Source organism: Plodia interpunctella, chromosome Z (genome assembly GCF_027563975.2).
Source record: "Plodia interpunctella isolate USDA-ARS_2022_Savannah chromosome Z, ilPloInte3.2, whole genome shotgun sequence".
Lineage (NCBI taxonomy): Eukaryota > Metazoa > Arthropoda > Insecta > Lepidoptera > Pyralidae > Plodia > Plodia interpunctella.
The window spans coordinates 11,983,229-12,005,967 of NC_071324.2; the positions used below are offsets into that span (position 1 = coordinate 11,983,229).

Consider the following 22,739-nt stretch of genomic DNA (forward strand, 5'->3'; position numbering starts at 1 on the left):
GATGGCGCTGTTCGTAATACCGAAACAAAAACAAGATTTTATAGTTAGCTTCACATGTTGATAACATCAGATTTATTTTTAGTGAGTAAAAGGTAAACTAAAACTAACACGATTCCGATAGTCGTTTTTTATTCGAACATTAGGAAGCAATTAAAAATCTAAATATATTTCAGTTGGATGCACGCGTTTTTTTATGCCATGAGAGCCGCGCGTGTGAAAGTTAACGATTTTTGTACTGAGTTTTCTTTTTTTTATACGTGTTTTTCTTTTGTTTTTTTATGTAAAACTGTACGAGGCAGACTAAAAATTTAAGTTTCAAATCGCCCTCGGCGTCTTAATCGGGAAATAATAACAATGACATTTTCTCTCTAGTAGTAAACCTTGATACATCTCTCCCCCATCTGTGGTCCAACCACAATAAGTATTTATATGTGTGAAGAAGAACGCGCGGCTAGCATGACATAAAGAAATTACTTGTAATTTCTACACTAGTACTTTTGCCTTTTGTTGATCTATGCCTGATGATGGTGACTGATAAAACAAGATGTTTTTTTTTTCCTATTCGAGGTTTTGTCTCAACAACTATCATTCCATATAGAATTCTATGAAACAGCAAAATTAGGTTAGGTACATAAAAACAAATGATTTACATGTTACGTGCCCGCCGACCTAAAATCGAACCCAGCATCTGCCGGTCATTACAGACACCATCTCATCGCAAACAGACAAACATACTGCCGCCTATAGGTATTTCTCGGCAAACAGTTCGCCGTATTGGCGGTTACGACGTACATTGCTGGTTTTTCCTTGCGGTAAAATCTCATATACGAAACACGCAATGTACATTCGTTTTACCCCATACGACACATCGCATACTTCGCAAGCGTTCCATAAGGCAATAGTTGTTTTTATTATTAATTATACAAGCGGCCCGTCCCAACTTCGCTCGGATAAAATCATAATAAATCCTTACATAATTATAAAACAAAGTGTTCTGCCTCGTCTGTCTGTCTGTTCGTGATAAACTCAAACACTGCTGCACGGATTTTCATGCGGTTTTCACCAATGGATAGTGTGATACCTGAGGAAGGTTTAGGTGTGTATAAATTATTCTGTTTTTACCCGAGCGAAGCCGCACGCGCCGCTAGTTGAGTATATTATCTAATTTTAAGTCAAAATATATTTTTTTTATAAGAATATCTTTAAACCTACCTTAGGTAGGTACATGGCGTGTTTGCCACAGTTGAAATGTATTGCCCTCAATTTGTCGGAGTAAACTCTTTGATGCGTGTACGGAATATTGACAAGTGTTCAAGCGAATATGGCGTGTGCGGTGGCTCATATTCAACCACTTGTGCGATATTTTTGCCATCGAAAAAGCCACTTATCGACATTTATTGGACTCCTTCTCTTCTTCTGAGTCATTGCGGCGTGACCTGTTTTCTGAAAATTGACCCTTCAAAAGTAGGGTGAAATATTGTATGGAACTTAATACAAAATTCAAAATAAAAAGCTGAAAACTGGTATTTCATCATTTTTCTTTAAAAAAATACCGAGATTTTACTATGAAATTCACGCGGGCGAAGCCGCGAGCAAAAGCTAGTATTTACTAAATTTTGCCCGCTTAAAAAAAGCTAGTATTTACCAAATTTGTTCTGAAGAGAGTAGCTGATCCAAAATATTTCCTACATGGATTTCTTGATTTAACCGCAATTTGTTGTAAGAAGATAGAAGAATTTGTAGAAGATATTCAAGTACTTGATGCTGTAGTAGGTATGTCAGAGTCATATTAACAAGTGAAGGTGTTACGATAACTCTATGCAGCTCGAACCGCAAGGTTAGAACCACTCAGAACCACATCCCGCTAATACAAGTGTTGGTATCTCAAAAATTTTGAAGAATCCCTCCGAGTACTGCCACTCTCCAGCAGTGGCAGTACTCATCCATGCCATAGGTATATGTACTGGTACAAACATACACACATGTTGTTTTAATTTATGACTATGCTTATTGTCTATCGTAGATATATACACGCACACATATAGCGCAATCAAATCTATAATTCCCCTTTTTTATGTCGGGATAAAACAAATCACGAACATGATTGTGACCAATTCAAAATAAATCGCGAATGTTCGCATCGTATAAACTACTTTATATTTGTTCCTAAACAATTTCAATATTATCCCAGATGTTGAATTATGATAGCTTATTTAAATGTATCCGTGTCGGGTGTCCAAAGACATAGTCTTCCTGGTTCCTTATTTATAAATCGACAAGTGAAAAACAAACAACGCCACTCGCCGGGCGGCGCACGCGCATCTAAAAGCTGCACTTACGCGCAACGCAATAAGAGTTAGAATCGAGTAATGGTTATTTTAATTCGATAACTGAAAAATACGAAAACTTATGAAAGCGAATGAAAATAGAACATACCATTGGAAGAGAAAGGGTGGCGTGCCGGCGGGTATGGGCAGGCTGATTGTGGCGATGGCACCAGGAGCTGCCCGGACGGTGTGGAGGCCACTAGTGGGGAACGTGGGCGCCTCCATAAGTTCCAGTGCGAGCTGGCCGCGCGCGTGTACCCGTGTGCGCGCGCCGGCCGCGAAGCGCCGCCATTCTATAAATAAAATGAAAATTATGTGGCGCGGAGAATGTGCGAGCGAATATTTTGCTAATAACATCATGGCACAACAGCTGACTGCACGAGGGTGGCTGGTGATAAGCGTGTAGTTGCTTCGCTACAATGTATTCCTTATTGGCTTTTCAATTATTTTATTTAACTACCTATTATGGCCAATTACCATAGATATAAGAACATCTTGTATCTGTTTCCATTACTAAGCAAAACCCTTCAGTTGAAAACCTTACCCAGTAACTTTCATTGCAATAATTGACCCAGCAGTTGGTCACAAAGGGCTGCAGATGATGATTATGAATTGACTCACATATCTACAGGGCGCATTTGAATTTAACAGCATCAATTTTACTTGTTTTCCATACCTGCAAGTTGGTACGGAACCCTTGGTGCACGAGTACGACTCGCACTTAACCGGATTTTTATTCGCAATATTCATTACTAGCTTTTGCCCGCAGTTTCGCCCAAGCATAGCAAGGTCTCAGAATTTTTTTTATCGCGTACTCTGTAAGACTGGTAAACATATATCATTCAATTTTTTTGCATTTTTTCTGTTTCCCGCTGCGTGTCTCGTCCCGCAAAGTTGTCCACTCCCGCTTCCTGCTATGTAATGTAAAGTAGATATCCCGTCCCGTTTCCCACTACGTGTCTCCTTCCCATTTCCCGCTCCTACTTCCCACTCCCGCTTTCTGCAACACTTGCCGTCCCATTTTCTATGACATTTTACGTCCCGGTCTTTAATTAACCACAAACGTAAATTAAAGATTTTTTGTATTTACTTACGTTATTTACTACAAAAAGTAAGTGTGCCAATTTTCAGCTTTTTATCTTGAAAATTTTATTAAGTCCCATACAATCTTTCACCCCCCTTTTGAAGGGGTTGAGGGTTAATTTTCAGAAAATTGTGAAATTAAATCAAAATCTGAAACACGCATTACTTTGTTGTAAATAACCAAAATCCAAATTTTCAAGTCACTAACTTCAACGGTGTATAACTGTCATATTTACAGTTTTTCACCCCTTTCACCCCCATCGGAGTAGAATTTCCAAAAAATCCTAACTGTCATATTTACAGTTTTTCACCCCCTTCGGAGTAGAATTTCCAAAAAATCCTCTCTTAGTACTACCTACACTCACCGGGAGGGGAGCTGGGCGGGAAGCTGAAATTTGGCATGTGCCAAATTTCAGCTTCCCGCCCAGCAGTTTTGGGTGTACGTTGTCTGTCAGTCAGTAGGCCCACCATTGGTCCATATGTATGCACAATTGTATCATTTTGTACTAATATAGTTTTTATGGGCCATAAATATATATTGTATTGTAAATTTAGTTTTAATAAAGAAAGAAAGTAGACAGAGAAAGTCGTTCTGACAACTGATAACAATTTTTGTATGAATACAACGAAAATAAATAAAATTACCTTGTGCACATAAGTATCATAATTCGGCGTGCGTATTTTTTAATTTCACGATATTTCTGAATCTATTAATACAATGTATGTGCTGTAAAGGACAACATTTGTCTTCGTGAAATTTTCTTAATGATGAAATAATCTCAATATTTATTCAATACTTTCAATAAGGAGGAGGATTAATATGCTTGTGTAAAAATAATTGGAAAAATGCAACTTTTACAAAAAGATACATAGTATTGTGTCGCGGACTTTTTTATGGATCTACTAAATACCTATATTTTTGTAGTAAGTACTTTGTGTGCATGTATAATCAATGGTAGGGCCAGCGCACGAACGTAAAGATTTTCGTTAGCGCTTTTTTTCGGATTTTTTTATAAATGTTGATTGATCTGGCTGAATACTAATTTATTTCAAAACAAAAATGTCTGTAGCAATCTCGGATAATGTAGCTTTCTAATGGTGAAATAATTTTTGAAATCGGTTTGGTAGCTTCGGAGATTACCCGCCTCAAACACTCAAAAACGCCTACGTCTTTATAACATTAATATGGATTTGTGAAAAAGACACCATAGCGTGATTTAGAGAATTAAAAGCTTTAGCGGCGACATCTAGTGATTTATTTCATCTTGTATCATTTTGTCTGAGCGAAACCATAGCGCATTTTAAAAGTCTTGGTGGCGCCATCTATTATCTTTATGTTCAAAACTAAAATATAACAAAATTAAATTGAAAATTCAAATTATATCTATATCAGGCTTTAATCGATAAAAACAATTTGTTTATATTCTCTTTACACCTTTCTACAAAACGTTAAAGTAAATCAGCTCCGTGGATTGTTATTTTAATTATCCTACAGGATCCTCCTCATTTTCCGGGATGAAATGTCTATATGATGTTAACCCGGGATTCCGAAATTTTTTTGATTCATATTTAGTTTTTCAATTATCCTACGGGAACCTGTCCATTTACCGGGATGAAATGTATCTAATTCCTACAGGACTCCTCATTTTCCGGGATGAAATGCCTATAAGATGTTAACCCGGGATTTTGAGTATTTTCACTTTCACTTTCCATACATATAGTTAAAAACCCCCGTTCAAACTACGTTTTTTTTCAACCCCCAAATGGCTATGATGGGGGGTGAATATTGTGTGAAAATCATGTCTATTCCGCTTTCGCAGAGAAATCCACGCGGGCGAAGCCGCGAGCACAAGTTAGAAGGATGATAAAAATACAATGCAAAAATTTCACATCTTTATTTCAATCTGATACATAAATATAGACTGGATTGTAACTATTACAGACATGTTGTAACTACACATTGAGTAATATAACATTGTGTTTTACCTTGATCGTTAGGGATATAGTGTCAACTGCGGGTACATTAAATAGAAGTGAACGAAATGTGAAAACACGTGCGTGCACGCAGAGTAATATACATTATTTACATAGAAAAACGCCTACTTATTGCACTGGCATGAAAATATACTCAAATTTATAGAACAATATACCGAAACATCCAACCAAAATGCTAATACACAGTTCTATGATGAAACAATTCAGTCAGTAGTAATTCATACGAGCATTGTCCGTTTATAATGCTTCAAAAACTCCACTCAAAACTAGACTTCTCTTTTTCAAGCAACAACACTAGTGTCAGGTTTTATTCAAGTCGCCTAAAGGTATCTGACGCGACCTTAGTGACAACAAGTCGTATACACACTACTAAACTAAATAGTCAAACAAATGGACCTAACTAGAGACTAGACTTAAATATAGAGACTAGATCTAATAATAAATTAGCTTGTAAAAATATTATGATTATTCTATCTCACTTTATTATCTTCAATTGTTGAAATTAAAGACAGTTTCTTAAGTTTAATCACACTTACTGCCAATAGCATGGCAAAGTGACATAACATGTCACAAACAATCTAAATATCATTCAAACATGCGCGTGCGCAAATCAATCGAAAAGTGACTATGATGGGTGGTATATACAAAAAAATAAGAGTATAAAAGGGATTATCAGTGTTGTTTGATACACTTAAAGTCTTAGATTTTTTTAATTCGGAATTTTCACAATCTTAGTGGGACTTTAAAATAAAAATATTTTTTACGTACCTATCACTTTTTTTTAATTATGACTTTAATTCCTAATTAATAAAAAAAAACAAAAACAAATAGGACTAGAATTCATAAATTACATTATAAATTAGGCATGAAATTCACATCACGTAAAAATGAGGTTTAATAGTAGTTTTATTAATGTCCTACAAACATTTAGTGTTCATATTATTAGACGACCTCCGTGGCCTAATGGTCATCACGCCGGACTGCTACACTGGAGGTCCCGGGTTCGATTCCCGGTCAGGGCAACATGGAAAATGATCTTTTTCAGATTGATCTGGGTCTTGAATGTTTATCTATATGTTTATATGTTATAGAATATAGTATCGTTGAGTTAGTATCCCATAACACAAGTCTCGAACTTACTTTGGGGCTAGCTCAATCTGTGTAATTTGTCCTTATGTATTTATTTATATTTTCAAGGTAACGATATTCTTAATAAACGTATAACAAAATTAAATTAATAAAAAGAAGACTAGTTAAAGGCTACAAATATTAAGTAAAAATAATATAATAATAATATAAATAATTATTTCTGTAAAAAACTAAGCGTAAACTTAAAAATAGCCATAAATCTTTGGTACGAAACTCATCTGTCAAAAGTGCACGACATCAACCTGTCATCAAAATGACTGCGTATCGCGTACGCGTGCGCGTTTTTATATACTTTATAATTCCATACAAAATGCCGGCTTTATCTGTAAATTAGTCGCTGAAAAAATGACATAAGTTATGAAATATATATTTCAAGTTATTATATTCACTCATTTCGGAGTTTGTCCTGTGTTTCATTTATCATGCGCATGAGTGCACAGAAATTTATCGAGATCTATTCTCTGTGATTGAGTGCTATGTTCGTAGTTTACTTTTTACTACAACAAACAGATATTAAAAAATATATATCACAATCTTGGAATTATGTGATCAGTTATGTACATGATAAGAACGAACTAAAACAATGCCGATACGCGACGTAACAATAAAAATAAAAAATATTAATACAATACAAAAAATTGGCGGGTTTTCAGAATCAGACCGATTATTTTATTTACACTTTTTGGGGCCTGTTTCATCGCTGATAAAGTACCTGATAGCCGTACCGAACTGATAAACACAACGAACAGATAATCATTAAAAAAATTTGTCGCACAAGTGTTGCTAACTGGCAAATAACTTCAGCAGATTTAATCTATCTGATTACACAATATGTTATCAGAAGATGGAGAAACGGGCCCTTAGTCTTATATTTAATGTCAAATGTAAGTCTTACATGTCAAATTTGATACAATCTTCCTAAAATGATACTGATGTGAAACTATATTAAATAAAAATAAAAAATACTTATTTATAAAAAAAAAGTAAAAAAATGACGTGAGCATTTATCGACTTCTTCATCGAATCAATGAAGCATAATATACAAATATATATATATATATATATATATATATATATATATATATATATATATATATATATATATATGCCTATAATAAAAAACCTTAAGAGGTCGCCACTGTGCACGAAGTAGGCCTTGAAGAGATGGGAAATACACAACCATTCGCTAACAAGCGTTGTTACACAAGTTTACTTTTAACTAAATGTGGTTTACAATTATCATATCTTATGACATACATTTTTTATCTGTTTTATTTTACTACGAAAATATATTCATGTCGACAAACGACACAGTATTTCAAAAGTTACTACTTATATTTTCATATATTTAGACAGTTAATAAGTTATGATTTTTCATCTTACAACTGCTATTAAAAATATTTGTCTCAACCTTTTTCTTTTTAAATTTTCCTAAATTACCGTCCACTTAATTCGGTTACTTGACATAATACTTAATTTACCACCATTTATTCTTCTTCTGTCAAAAAGACTACTGCGTTAGGCTTTTTTTTTCAATTTCCATTACATGTAATTCGATATTTAAATAGACATCAAATATTTAACTTTTCCTGGCATATAAATGCACATTCAGAGCTACAAATACAATATTATTAAACTAACATTGAAATATCATATAACTATTGTTTTTTTTTTTAATTGCGATAAATTAAATTCGGTACCTAATTAAACTAGGCATGGAAATTAAACAGCGACCGGTTCGATGTACTTGTCAACATCGTTCGCATTATCATTGCAGGTGATTGCCAGTTCGGTATTTATTGGGATTTGTTTATTAAAATGGCCGTTTAAATCGTTCGTTTTGGTTTCGCTTCTGGGCGTCGATCGGGACCTGCGACGTTGTGTTGTGACGTCATCTGGGAGCGACGCCATGTTGGCGAGTCGGGTGACCGTGCGCACTTTGTGGTTGACGCTCTGTTGAAGTTTGACGACCGTCAATTGCGCAGCAGTGAGGCCGGACGATGTGGACGACGAGCGCTGCCGTCGGTCGAGGCGACTCTTGAAGCTGGCCATGTTGTTCGCCTTCTCCCGTCTGATGGACAAATTCAATCAATATCACATCAAATTAATATTGTAAACGGAAAATTGAGGATTGGAGTGTGTAAAGTTTGTTACAGGCAAAATCTATTTATTGGGCGGACTTCGACAAGTGTACCAAACGCGGGTGTAAAAATCTTGGAAGATATTACAACAAATAAGCGTTAAAAATCTTATGCGGTAAATGTAGGATACATTTTATCCCAGATCAACAAAAAGTTTTGAGAACCGCGTCAGAGAAGATTTTTAAAAGTTGCTTTTTTAATTAGTTATCAGTTTTTGAAGTTAACGCTTGAGAATGTTGTCGATTACGAAAGTGTTTTTTTTTTGTATCATGGCAAAAAGATGATTTTTCCAACGTCAAGGTTGAGATTGACACGGTATACAGTATGTTATAATATCAATATTGAAACACGGTTCAGTGTGAAACCTAAAATATAAGTGTATATAAATATATAATAATGAAAGTTGTAATTTTTAGAATTCGCTATTTATAATAATTTTATACTCACTCTGCAATGGCCCTCTCTCTTTGCTCCAAGCGCAGGTACAATGCGCACGCGTCCATGTACATCTTCGTGGCCTCCCGCATGATCTTCTTGTGGAGGAAGTTGTTCTGCTTTGGAGGCTCATCCACGACCGGCTCCGGAGGTGGCGCGGCTTGCCTGAAAACTCTCGCGTTATTTTTTCCCGTCTTGACAAAACACATCATGTCTGTCCTGTCCAGTGTGTCCGTTGAGGAGTTGCCTCGTTCGAAGATCCTGGATCACTGGTCAATTATTTAATTCATTATGATAAGCATGTCTCATTGTCTATGAGCTACACAATGCTCATAGACAAAGTTGGAAGGTTAGGTTTAGGAGGCATACAGACCTCAAAATTATTTACATGATGATATGAACTGTTATGTCTGAAATAAAGATGTTTCTTTTATGTCCACGTGTGAAATAACTCAATCAGTCACAGCCGTAGAATGCAACAGGAGACATGAGAAGTTGAGGTGACGTCTTTGCTACAGGTGGAGAAGAGAGGGAGACGACTCTGATCAGAATATAAGAATTAAATTAAACATTTAAGCAACTCCCGACTCCGAAGTTGCTGCCATTCTTTCATCTGGTAGAAAAAAAGTGATTGTTTCCAAACGGTTGAACACATTTTCGAAATATAGTTAAAAACACTCTCTTTGAATTAAGAAAAACTAGATCAAATTCGGTTCAGTCGCATGGCTGCTAAGATACAAAAGTTAAACTTCCCACTTGTCGTCGAGGGTTAAAAACAAATATCTACTAATACTTACCAGCCATTTTTCTTGACCAGCTGGACTTCCTGTCGCCAGCTGTCCTGCATGGTGGTGAAGAGGTCGTCTCGCAGCCAACCATACTGATCAATGGCGACGGTCAACACCTCAGTGATGCGGGTGAACGAGGGCCTGAGGGCGAGGAGGGGCATTATACTTCATGAGGTTCAGAGGCATCTCTTGGCTCTGTCCACCCCGTAAGGGTTAAGGACGTGATGTACGGATTCAGACAAACATCGAAACAGACTTGTCGTTTTGATATGAATTGACACTCCCTTCAGCCAATATAGCTGGACCTCTTTTTCTACCACGAGGGGTTTATCTTTACCATACGTATGGTCTGCCACGGGATGGGTGACCAAAATGATTAGTTAGTAATTCGCATTAGACCTGGATGGAAGGACAAAATCCAGGAGTGTTGCTTCCGCTGGTGCACAGAATTAGAATCACATAGGATACTTTTTATTTCGAAATCCCCACGAGAGCACGGAAGCGCCGCTAGAAAAATATATTAACAAAATTCATTAAAAACCCGTACCTGCATTTCGGCTGACGGTTCCAGCAATGTTGGATCAGGACCTTCAGATGCATGGGGAAAGTTGAAGGCACGGGCAGGGACAGCTTCTCCCTGCCCACTCCGTACGTCACTGCACAAGGGTGCAGGTCCTCATATGGCACCTCCTGGGTCAACAGCTCCCACAGCACAACGCCATACGACCAGACGTCAACCTTGTCTGAACATTTCTTGCCTAGCATCAGTTCAGGGGCCATCCAGTACGTCGTGCCCCGTGTAGTCATGACTAAGCTGAACTTTTCCCACTTTCTTGATGTTCCAAAGTCGCTCACCTTGCACACAAGGTTGTCCGCGATCAGTACACTGAAAGGAGGTTTAGCGATGTGACAAGTTACAGGTGTGAAGCCTGGATGTGTGCCGTGTGAGCTTCGCGCCGTAAAATAGATTTTTACGATCATCTCGTTCTTGCACTTTATGACACCGTACCAAGACAGGTCTACGCAATCAACTCCTGACATAAATTCTTGCTTTTACCGACGAAGGTCGCTAACACACACACACACAAATAAAATAAAACTAATCAACTTACTATTTTATTTATTTACTATATAATATGTACATTTGTTGAAACAACTTGGTATTTTTTTAACTTGCAGCTGAACGTGTATTAGTTTTAGCATTACCTACATTCGTCTTCTTATCAGTCCAATTTATTCTTTTCATTCTTCTCCAGCAGCACAGCCTCTCGACATTCTCTGTCCCTTTTATCCATAGGTCCATATAAGGCAATACTCCAAATGTAACTTTTCATAAGTTATTTTGGGATATGAGAAAAATATCAAATACATATTTTAAATGCTTCATCGAGACCCTATCAAGCAATACTTTATTCAATAACTTATTAACAAATGAATTATAACGATTCAAACTTGGCATATAGCTTGTCACCTCGTTTTCTTGACTATTCAATTGGATATTCTGCTCGCGTAGGCTCTAATAATGATAAAAAGATGGTTTTACGCCCGAAACTCGAAATGTACTTCACCGATTTTCATGAAATTTGGCACACAGATAGACATAGGCTAATTTTTTTTTTTAGAAAAGTGAACCCCAAGTGGTTCAAAGGTCAAAATTGATAATTTCGTTGTATTCTTATGCAATAAAATTAATATCGAAAACTTACTTGGGGCTCTTCAGATCGCGGTGGATTATATTTCGGGCATGTAGATATGCTAATGCCGTTGCGATCTGTTTGGCCCACTGCAGGGTGCGGCCAATGTTCACGCGAGCGCTGTGCAGGAAGTTGTATAGCGATCCGTACTGGCAGAATTCCATTACGATGCAATATTTTGGGCCCTTGGTGGAGACGCCGCGGAACCGGACTGGGGGAGAGGAATCAAATATCAGTATCAGTTTTAAACGCCCAATAATTAAATATCCAACATGTCGCCAATAAGGCTGGCTGTCGTTGAGTTAGTTTAACGTAGTTCTTATATATTTTTTTCTATCCGATGTTCAAATTTTAACTTTATATATTTTTTGTTTATATAATTACAATCTACTTGTAATCTGTGTGGTCAATTATTGAATAGCCATCACTTCCCATTATCATCGTCTTCGTATGTCGCGCTCGCATCTAGGTACCTTAAGGTCACAACTGAAAATCAGTGTATTGCCCCCCTCCGGGTAATAGTACCGCTGAGTTGTGTCCTTTTTGTATTGCTGCAGCACACTCCAATTTGTATTGTGTGTGTTATTAATATGAAGAACCTGTATGTGTTGTGTATTTTGTGTTGTGGCTACAAATAAAGATTTTATCTATCAGTTTTTCCAATGACATATACAGACAGACAGCAGCAGCGTCTTTATCTCGGGTAATTAAGCGTGCTTCATTCTACTTAACGTCCACGACGAATACGACTGAAAAAGGACGAGTCCCGATTTTGTAGACATAATATATATGCAGTTTCTCGATATTATAAACTATACACACACAATAACGCAGAATATATCTGTGAATGAAAATAGCACACGAGTCGCACAAGCATAACTATTTTATTTATATTGTTTGACATGGGAAAAAAGTATAAACACATTTAGTACGTGTTATATTTTTCGTCGTGTTCTAAAGTACGGCTATTAAGTACTACTTCTGCACTTCGCACGGTGTTCGGAAACCATAGTTGTACCAGCGGCACGAATATCACCCTTGACGACATCAAGCCAGTACTTCTTGGGTTTGCCACTTCTGCCAGTGACGGGCGGGAGCGGCATAGCCAGACATTTGTTCACTACGTGATTTGCCGGTCTACGCAAAACGTGGCCGTACCACAAGTCGCTTGAGCGAGGCAAGCAATACCTCCATTTTGTCTTACACAGAAGCGCCAGTCGCTAAGCAAAAATAAGTGATTTATTTTACAAGTACAGTCAACAGCAGGTCAAGATACCCTGCATGAACCTCTATGGCGCGGTAATAGCGCCAATTTTGCAATAATTTTGGGTAAGTTGATATTCTGTTGGCTGTGCCTATTAATTTTTGTACAAAGAGAATATTTTATTTGATTTATTTCATCTGAAATATTGAATTAAAACTCGACGCCCACTCATTTTGCTAGATAAACTTTATACTAAAATATATTACGCATTTCAATTTCTTAGATTTGCTCAATAACCTCAAAGCTTCAAATAACTAATTACGAAGCTAATTGAAAAATATTTTTTTCTGCCATAATCAGAATATTGATATAATTTCCTGGATTCCTTAGCATTGGTGGGTGGTTCGCAGAGCGTTTCGACCGCTGCGGCTGCGCGGTCGTTACAATCCGTCAATTTTCTTGAGGAAGGAATCATTTCCAAAATCAATCATTCATAAAATGTACATTACATAATGTAAAATCATATAGTAAAACTCATTCTTGTCTTTGTTAATTGGAAAAATTGTAATGACAGCCCGACCCCACCGATCGAAACACGAACCACCCTGGTGATTACACACAAAAAAGATTTTGAAGATCAGCTACCTATTCGAAAGATTTCATGATTTATTTTGTCTTTACGTCGATATTACCAAGTCAATATTTAAAACTATAAATAAATAAACGACACTGTACCTAAACATAAGGTCTGAAAAGAGCGTTTTTGAATTTAGCAAATTGTTCGTAAATTATTAATCTGTAAAGTGTCAATTTTCGCATTTTTCCCCCTCCCCACCCCTCATCTACCGACCAAACGGTTGTTGTTAGGAATTCAAAAGCTATGGCATTAGTATTCATGTATAACGAAATTAGATGGAAATCTACCATACCTAATTTGGCTTTACAAGTTTACAAGTAACGCTCGACCAACTGTCAACTATTATAAAACACAGATATTGCCACGGAATTGAGATATAACTTGTGTTTGAGCTGTAATTAATTATTCCCTCACTCAACCACTACAGGCGGCATGATATAAAGAACTAGATGTTGTCTTTGGCTTCGCTCCCGTGGGAATTTTGAGATAAAATATATCCTATAGCAATCTTGGATAATGTACCTTTCTAAAGGTGAAAGAATTTTGAAAATCGGTTCGGTAGTCTCGGAGATTACCCGCTTCAAACATACCAACTCACAAACGCTTAGCTCTTTATAATAATAGTATAGATATAACAACTCCATGTGAAATATTTAGAATTACCTATCATCGATAACTTATCAAAGTATAAATTAAACTTATATTAAAAAATAGTAATGATATTTGGTTTGGTTGTAGTACGGAACTACGGAACCATACCACTGTGTGACCTGTTATTTATATGAATAAATGAGTTATTGTACCTCTATATTGATTGTATATCAAAGTAAGAAAATAAAGACTTTTTTCTTCTATAAAGAACGACGATAAACGGTTCAACAAGTTGTTTATTCCGAGTATTGCTTGAATAGAAGTCAAAGCCTCTTAATTCGAACTATCTGAAAAGAAAATAATTTTCCAAGTCGCTTTTGAACTTCTAACAAACAATACAATTGAAAGAAAAGAACAAGTTATAATACAATGAAATAAAAATGTTATTTATTGTGAAAAGAAATATAGAAATATAAATAATAATAATAAAAAGGACACAACGCGCACTTATCGCTAAGACGTTTATTTATAAATCCATTAGAATATAATCCATTTTTTATATACGAAGCGCGCGAGCTAGCAATATATATAACAAGTAATATATACATACATGCAAAAGTCAACAATCACTAACCGATGTTTTCATGGCGTAGCTCCCTTAGGTAAATCATATCAGTTTCACGCTTATCCTCCGGGATTTTGACAGCCACCACTTCGCCCCTCAACTTGGCCGAGTACACTTTGCCAAATGCGCCTGCGCCGACATATTCCATCTCGCTAAGGGCGTCATACGGGACCTCCCACTCTTCTGCTATGAGAAACAATTATTTAAATCGTGGGCAGAATATTATTTTATTTATAAGCTTTATTGATTATATAATTTGTATAAGCTCAATAAGTAGGCCGATTTAATGCTAAAAGCATTATCTAAAAGTTAACCTTTGGGTCATAAAGATAATGCTATGTGGGAAAAAATATATACTTATAATTAACCTAAATATTAAACTATACAAATGTAATGTATTTATTTATTCAGAGAATTGTTAGATAACAATCAAATAAATAGCTAAATAAAAGTATATGATAGTTTTATACGCCGTCAGTTTCATAATATTACTATATGTTTATTTTATATTACCTAATTGAAACTAAACCTCAAAAAAATCTAAAACAATAATAACAAAGCAAAATTGTATAAGCTCCAATTTCTTTATTAACATACTTTAGATGATATAGGACAAAAAACACTAAGTACAACATTAATTACAAGACATTGGGAAACAACGTACGATACAAGAAATGATTCAACACACCCAAATTAATTACAAATGTTCCCCATATTACTGCGGCATAAAGTCCATAAAGGGCGGAAAGACAAGCAGTCGACTGTACTGTGCATAAAACCACAACTCACTCCATGGCATTCCAAGGTACGTGAAGTCTTAACACAATCCCTTTGAAGACGACAAATTCCATTTTCCCTCAAACATGTTTGATGCTTATAGCTTACGAGTAGGTTCAGAGGTTAGGAATAATGTGTTTTTGTAAATAAGCTTTGATTTGCCCCTTATTTTATAAATACAAAAAAAAGTTTGTTCCTCTCCTTAACTTAAAGTGGGGATGACTTCTCTCCTCACCGTAGTGTGATATGATAGGTGAACATTTGAGTGTAGCGGGATTTGCCTAACATCGGGCCTAAGGCGGCCAGATATTAGGGGCAGCCAAATGTGGCATAAAATACACGTAAATACATATGTCCGATACAAAAAACACAGTGGAAAAAGCAATTGTAATTTCATAGTATATTTATGTTGAATAACAGTCAGACCGGACACGACAAAATAAATAATATATAGATCTGTGTTTATGGTGATGGCATTACTAAATTTTGAAATATATTTCGATAAAAATCGGCAAAAAAAAGTAAATTCATATCTAATACCTGAGTAATAACTGACCTGAGTATGGAGCTGAGAAAAGGCCGGCTGAAAAACCGCCACCGAGTTTGTCAAGATATATACTGAATAGTCAAAACGCTAAACATTTAAAATAATTTTCAATAGACGTTGTTGCTCTGTTTATAAAGGCGATATTGCTTAAAACATTAACAGAAAACGGTCCACATTTGCGTTAGCAGGTCAAGGTAAAAGCGACCAGGAACGCCTAGGTGAAAACTGGGAAGAGACGAGTTCAAGGTCGCAGGTGGCTCAGCGATGCGTCACGAATTTTTCAGGGTCTCAATACAAGTAAATAGGCGGTCAAGCTGTCCTGCAATTCTATACTTTCTGCGGCGGAATTAGCTGCAATTTTACAATTAATCTTGATTGGATGTACGCTTGACTTTATGCGCTAAATTGTAATCTGAATGTAAAAAGATCTGTCGAGTGTTTTGTCGTATTCTTTCGGTTTTATGCTTATAACGCAAAGGTTCTCAAATGTTACATCGTGTTCAAGTGCGTGCCATATCTTCCATTCCCTCTACGACTCTCGTTTTTTAATTTAATTTTCTATAATTTTAACGTCGTGTTTTGTCGAGTCTCTTACATTATCAATTAGTTCAACAATTTTGACCTGTATAGGTACACATAAAAAGCTGAAATTCGCCAATTCTAACGCGACGTAAATATTAACAATCAAACTTATTGTAGTGCCACAGATGTAAGAATGCTCTTATATCCTGTGCTTTGTGCGTCAAATCGAACGATTCAAACATGTCATAGGCACGGCACCGTAGCCCACAAATAAAACGACAGGATCAATGACGCACCAATCCCAATGACGCACACGTGTGCAAGGAAGGTTGACAAGATCTTAGTGTCGCTCGTCCCTCAGCCACGCAGGGTAAAGGTCACTCTGACCTACAAACGGTGCGGGGCCGTTGAGTTCAAGGGCTCGGAGCCCTGGATCTAACGGCTATCGATTCGTCACCTTGGCATTACTGTGGAACGCATTTGTGCGTTTTCGGTAAATGAGTAAGCTTTTCGGGTTTTTCTTTTTGACGAATTCGGTGGCTTAGTGGCCAGTCCGCCATATGGACTCCCAGTGAGGGGAATATTTATAATTTTGATAACATATTTGTCTGGTTGGGCTATGTTCGCTTCTGTGTTTATGTCTAATGGATTCTCGAATGCAAATTTCTTGCTTAGAATGAGCATTTGAGAGTGTATGAGCGTATAGCTGCGTTTATTTTATTAAGCGAAGTAACATGTCTGTTCGTAATATACATAGAATAAATGGAAAGCAAAAAGCAAAAGCCTAGAGAAGATAATACACAGTACACTGTAAAATACAGCAAATATTCTCGATGTAATTCCATGGTTTCACAGTTGAGGATTCAGAGACGCATTTACAAATGGACAATTTCCGAAGCGTAGGTACCTATGTGAATGCTTAGAATAATAACTTTATTCAATATAGAACGCACGCTCGCTCATGTAAATAAACATCGCAATAAGGTCGTGCTTACACGTGTACACTAGCGCCACAATAATTTTTTTATCAATGTTATTAACAAAAACTAAAAAAATATCTTAACAAATTATACCTACCTACTAGAAGGATTTTATAATGTATCAGTTTTATATTAAACAATTTAGTCACAATACACTGCAAATATTTAAAGAATAAAAATGGCGATCCACAAAATACATCTATATAGTATATTAAGTTTCAACCGTGTAGTTCTTTTTAATGCTTTCGTAATAAAGTAGCTGAGTTGGGATGAATGCGCAGTCCGAGTAGTAACCAATACAAAACAACGCATTTGTTTTGTATTTTGCCGGGTCTTGTCTGACCTGTGGCACTTTCCAAGGTCACTCGAAAAGTAAACTATCCTCGAATGGTACATTTCGGCTTCCGAACATTTGATTATGACCATTTTACAGAAGGCTAGAGGATAGACAGGATGCAACATGGATAAATAAGAGATTAGTTGATAATTAAATAATCTGCAATCTAATTTCGATCAATTTTCAAGTATTAGACTGTCACACCGGTCTTTGCGCGTTCTACTGCAGAGATCGAACATTCTCCCTCTAATTATGGAAGTAATCCATTAGCCCACTTCACAACTCAATACTGCCTCCCCGATACCACCCGCCGGCTGTTCCAGGGTTGCATCTTTAGGAACATTTAATTGTAAACTGGCGATCAACATATGAAAATGAAACGATGAAGTTCAGTTGAAGGTGGGGAAAGTCGTGGGTTATGTCTTTATTAACGTGACATACTTAAATCTTTTAGTTATATATTGAATTTCACGGCCGTAAGACAAAAATTTGCAAAAAAGAGATGCAAGATAATTTTTAATTGCTTATATTATTTGGGTTTAAACCTATTTTTGTCACAATTTATCATATTTTGTTTAAATATATGAGTTTCATATACGTATATTTTTCTCTAGCTATTGACGCGGCTCCGCTCGCAGTAAAATGCAGCGGCACTCTCCACAAAAAAAAATCACATTAATTGAACTCCGTTTTGACGTAAAATAAATAAGGACAAACAAATACACTTTCACATATTCGTACAGATTGTATGTTTGTTGTCGATGTTGAAAACTATATTGGAAGTTGTGAAAAATCTTTGGAATAAAAACATCTACATATGCATTTATATTTATGCGGTTGAGATTCGTAATTAACAATCACGCAAACTCAAACAAATAGCAAGCAAAATGTCCCATTGTATACGGACCAAAGATTTTTTATTACTAAACTAAAATGCTTACGAATATGCAAAGCAAATTTTAGACCCAAGTATAGGAACCTATACTTGGGTCTAAAATTTGTACATTTTTTTCTTGCATATGACAATAACAGTTTGCCAGAAAGGGATGGCTACAAATTTAGTGGCCAACAATTGTGGAAATATGATCTTTAAAAAAAAAGCAAATGGATCTAGTTTTCAATGTCATTATTTTGGCATTTGTTATTCGTAATCATTCCAGTTAGCATATATGTTTTTTTTTTCTTTTCTTCTTTGTGGCAATCAAACTTCTTCAATAGAGCTTATTTTTGCCAGTGTCGAGTTACATCGTTATTGGACGATAGGATAGGACTTAGGCGGTGTTGAAGAATGAGGGCAATAAATACATATATTATCATATGTAATGTAAGGTAGCATATATGTTCCTTGGTACGGACCCTGAAAATCCTTGTCTATGCAACAAGGCCGAAATTCCCGCGGGAGTGGGTGGAGCGGGGTGTGATAAATCAATGCAGGCTCGTCACAATACAAGGTCAACGGGACCTCGGGAATTATGGACAGAATCAACAGTCAACACATACCATAACACATCTCAAGTGTCGCTTTAGTGTCCCGTATCTATTGAGAAAATTAGAGGAATTTACATTACATCAAAAGGAAAAAATATTTATGTTTTTATATACAGTTTTCGAAATCAGATGGATCGATGCTTATGTACATATTTGAAACAACTTTATGCAAAATCTATCTGTATTGCGGTAATATTTAGTATTTTATTTCGGAATGTTTACACAATAAAAGCCATAGAGGTTCCTAAAGTAAATAATGGCTTTCTATTGTTAATTTTCTTGCGTCTGTATTCTTTTTTATAAACTAAAGATTTTTTTTTGTCGACACTTCCGGTTGCAAAAGTTACATAGTCAAATTATTTTGGTTAATTCTGTTTTAATTTAACTGTAGATAGGTTTTTTTGTAGGTACACCAAATGTTACAGCATTTGCGTTCAAAGGTCATCTATTCTTGTACCGAATTTAAAGGAAAACTATTTATAAATTTATCCGAAAATTGGTCCTTGAAGTCATTTTAGGGTGAGACTGTGAAAGGTCAAGAAACGTTGAACTAGGACATTTTATAAATAGATTATCCTAGATGTTTAATGTGGCCGAGTCTATCTAGGCCGACAAGGGAGGGCTAACCTAATTATCTAGATTTATTGGTCGCTATTCAATACTCGGAATGTCAGCTTATCTAGATAAAGGATGGCCGCAGAACAAAGACTGCCAGATGGGATTAACCCATTTTATTAGACGTCCTTTGCTCATTAGCCGCCATGCTTGTCCATACTAACATTATTATAGCTCCGTAACTGCTCGCTAAATCCCGCCGGGCCCACTCACCAAGGGTAAATTTAACGGGTGAGTTTGTCATACAAACTTTTAGCCCCCATGGTTTAAAAAGGTAGCTTATGTTTGAAATCTGATACCGAACTTAACCTAAATCGTTCGAGCGGTTTAGTCGTAAAAACGTAACTGGTAACTACAGGATGGGAAAGTATGTGTGTTTATCTTCATGATGTCAAAACGGAGTGTTGGAGAGCTACAGAGTGACATAGACTAAAATTGCGTTGCGAACAACATCTATTATAATATATTTTTTTTCCGTAACTGTGAGTGTTTCAACAGACAACGATGGCCTAGTTTAGGCCTAGACGTAAACATCTTGACTTGACCAGGAATCGAATACTGGACTTCAGGAGTGACAGTCTGGCAGGACGTCTACTAGGCCACAGTGGTGGTGATATTGTCGTTGTGAACATAATGTCTTGAGAATTATGTTAAAACTTAACCTACTTACATAAACTATCAGAATTTCAACAGATAAATAAAACAACAGATAAAATGCTCAATCTTATTATTCGTCAACAGCCTTACCATACCACATTGTCCCGTCGTGTGTCCGTGGATGTTGTATGAGGCAACAATAGCATTCCCAGGCAAGCGGCCAGTCGTAAAATCGGAGCAGAATCAATTATAATGGTTACTTTTTACGTCGCTGCTGTAAACTTTCGGTTGACTAGGTACCATCTTGACGTGCGTCCACGCAGCAGTTGTGGCAAACAAGACTGCGTAGACACGTTGCGGCGACGTAACAGCACGACAAAACAATGAGGCCTCCAAGATCTAAGTAAGCATATTACTGACCTGGTAAGTAGTCAGTAGTCAAGTTCTGGACACCCACAAATAAGTACAGCCTACTGGAGTCACCATGCTGAATACACTAATGTAAACTTACCTTTATAACTAAAATCAAAATCAATCAGAGGTTGAACATAGAAGTTGTAATAATCAGCCATGACGTTGGTTAAACCCGAAAGGCAGGATGGCTTGGGCAACTTGAGTGTACTCTCTTCCAACAGTAGGTCCAGGGTGTTGTCAGCGGCAGCATTCTCCGATTCGGCCATTTTGAAATACAGCTCCTGTCAAAAACCAAAACCAGTTTAAACCAATTTGCGCACTAGAAAATTTCTGTGAAATATTTTGTTGTGAATTTCTTCTGTTGTGGAATTGGCTGACTTTTTAACTGATTTTATATATTTTATTACTTTATTATCTTTCTATACAGAAGCTTGATGTTTATATTATTTTTAATAAATTATTTGACGGACCAAATAAAGAACTGGAAATAAGGAAAACAACCAAAGTTACCGACATACTCTATCACATCAACCATCTGAAGTGAGCTGGTCAGGTCATATGCTGTGATGTCAGTAAAACATATGGAACAAACAGATAACCCACTGGTCTCCCAGAGATGGTCAAAGAAAGCAAGGTATAGGGCACTATAACAAGGTGGCGAGCTAAGCCAAATTGGGATCTAACTGGACAAAAGTGGCTTTAGACAGAGACCAGTGGAGGCAGTTGGAGGAGGCCTTCGCCAAAAGGCACACATGAGCTCAGGGATATTTTATAGGATTTTTTTTCAATTGAAACTTGATCTAAGCTCAGTAACAGAAGGCTTATTATTATTTGACAAGGAAACCAATCCTGTCTTTGGTTTTAGCCCAGAAGTGAGGCGAAATAGCTAATAAAACAAAAATATTTAAATATATTATGTGGATTGTTTTTTTTATATATAAAATTATCTTTAAATGTTTCACGGCAATACTTGAAGAACTTAATATAGGTAGGTATATATTAAATTCTATCAAATTTATCAGATCTGAAAATTGTTGTGTTATAAAATTATGGATTCAAAATCTCACTTACAAAATTTAAGTTTTTGTGTTTCATACTACTAAATGTATCCATCGCATAAATAAAAACTAGTACCGTTATCGCAATATAATTGTTTAGAGAACATCAAAATTACCCCAACCGATCACAACACAACTATAAATACAGATACAAATGAATTTGTTTTTTTTTGTGTTCACTCTTCACGTTTAGTTGATATTTCGAAATTTCGAATAGGTACATAGAAAGAAGTACGGGAAAAATATAAGCTCCTTTTAATCACAAAAAAGTAGATTTCGCGGAAATTTAGTGCAAAGCATCATCGGGCAAAAGTCAATAATAAAAACAAAATATCGTGAGCAATTTGTTAAATATTGATTTATTGTTTAGCTATTTATTTGAGTTATAATTTATTCAAGCCCTATAAAAGACTTATTATAAAACACTGCTTACCTTGTCTTGTAGAGCGACTTCTTATCTCCACACCTAATCTGCAACTGCAATAAACTGAAACTGACTGAAACGGATGGACGGACGCTGACTGAATTACTACTGTCAGCTGCTGGCTGATGCTAAGCTGAATGAATGAAATTGGTTGAATGAATGAAAATAAATAATGAGAACGAGTAGGTCGAATGGTATCCACATGAAGTTGGTCGCTTGGTTCAACGATGATCCACGTACGAACAGAGACCGATGAGCAAAAAAACCAAAGACAAAGGAAACTAAGGTCGACGAGCTGAAATATAAAATAG

At 36.3% G+C, this 22,739-nt stretch overlaps 2 protein-coding genes across 3 annotated transcripts in view; both read right to left on the minus strand.

The window, feature by feature from the left end:
- LOC128682988 (titin homolog) overlaps positions 1-2,592 on the minus strand; it is a 71,360-nt gene extending 68,768 nt beyond the window's left edge. Inside the window, exon 1 of the mRNA XM_053768088.2 lies at positions 2,437-2,592. Within this exon, the coding sequence (XP_053624063.1) occupies positions 2,437-2,552 (116 nt within the window). The 5' untranslated portion in view covers positions 2,553-2,592. The remainder of the gene's footprint in view (positions 1-2,436) is intronic.
- A 2,698-nt stretch (positions 2,593-5,290) lies between these two features.
- Positions 5,291-22,551, minus strand: LOC128683117 (mitogen-activated protein kinase kinase kinase 13-A-like). 2 transcript variants are annotated; one of them, XM_053768378.1, is made up of 8 exons: positions 22,438-22,551; positions 21,044-21,227; positions 14,679-14,852; positions 11,625-11,823; positions 10,466-10,804; positions 9,928-10,059; positions 9,143-9,295; positions 5,291-8,625 (listed from the first exon to the last, which is right to left on the minus strand). In XM_053768378.1, the coding sequence occupies exons 2-8, from the start codon at positions 21,210-21,212 to the stop codon at positions 8,277-8,279; spliced, it is 1,515 nt and encodes a 504-aa protein (XP_053624353.1). In that variant the 5' UTR covers positions 21,213-21,227; positions 22,438-22,551; the 3' UTR covers positions 5,291-8,276. The 2 variants fall into 2 exon arrangements, with proteins under 2 accessions (XP_053624353.1, XP_053624352.1); XM_053768377.1 differs by having other exon boundaries at positions 14,679-14,855.
- Between the last annotated feature and the right edge of the window lie 188 nt (positions 22,552-22,739).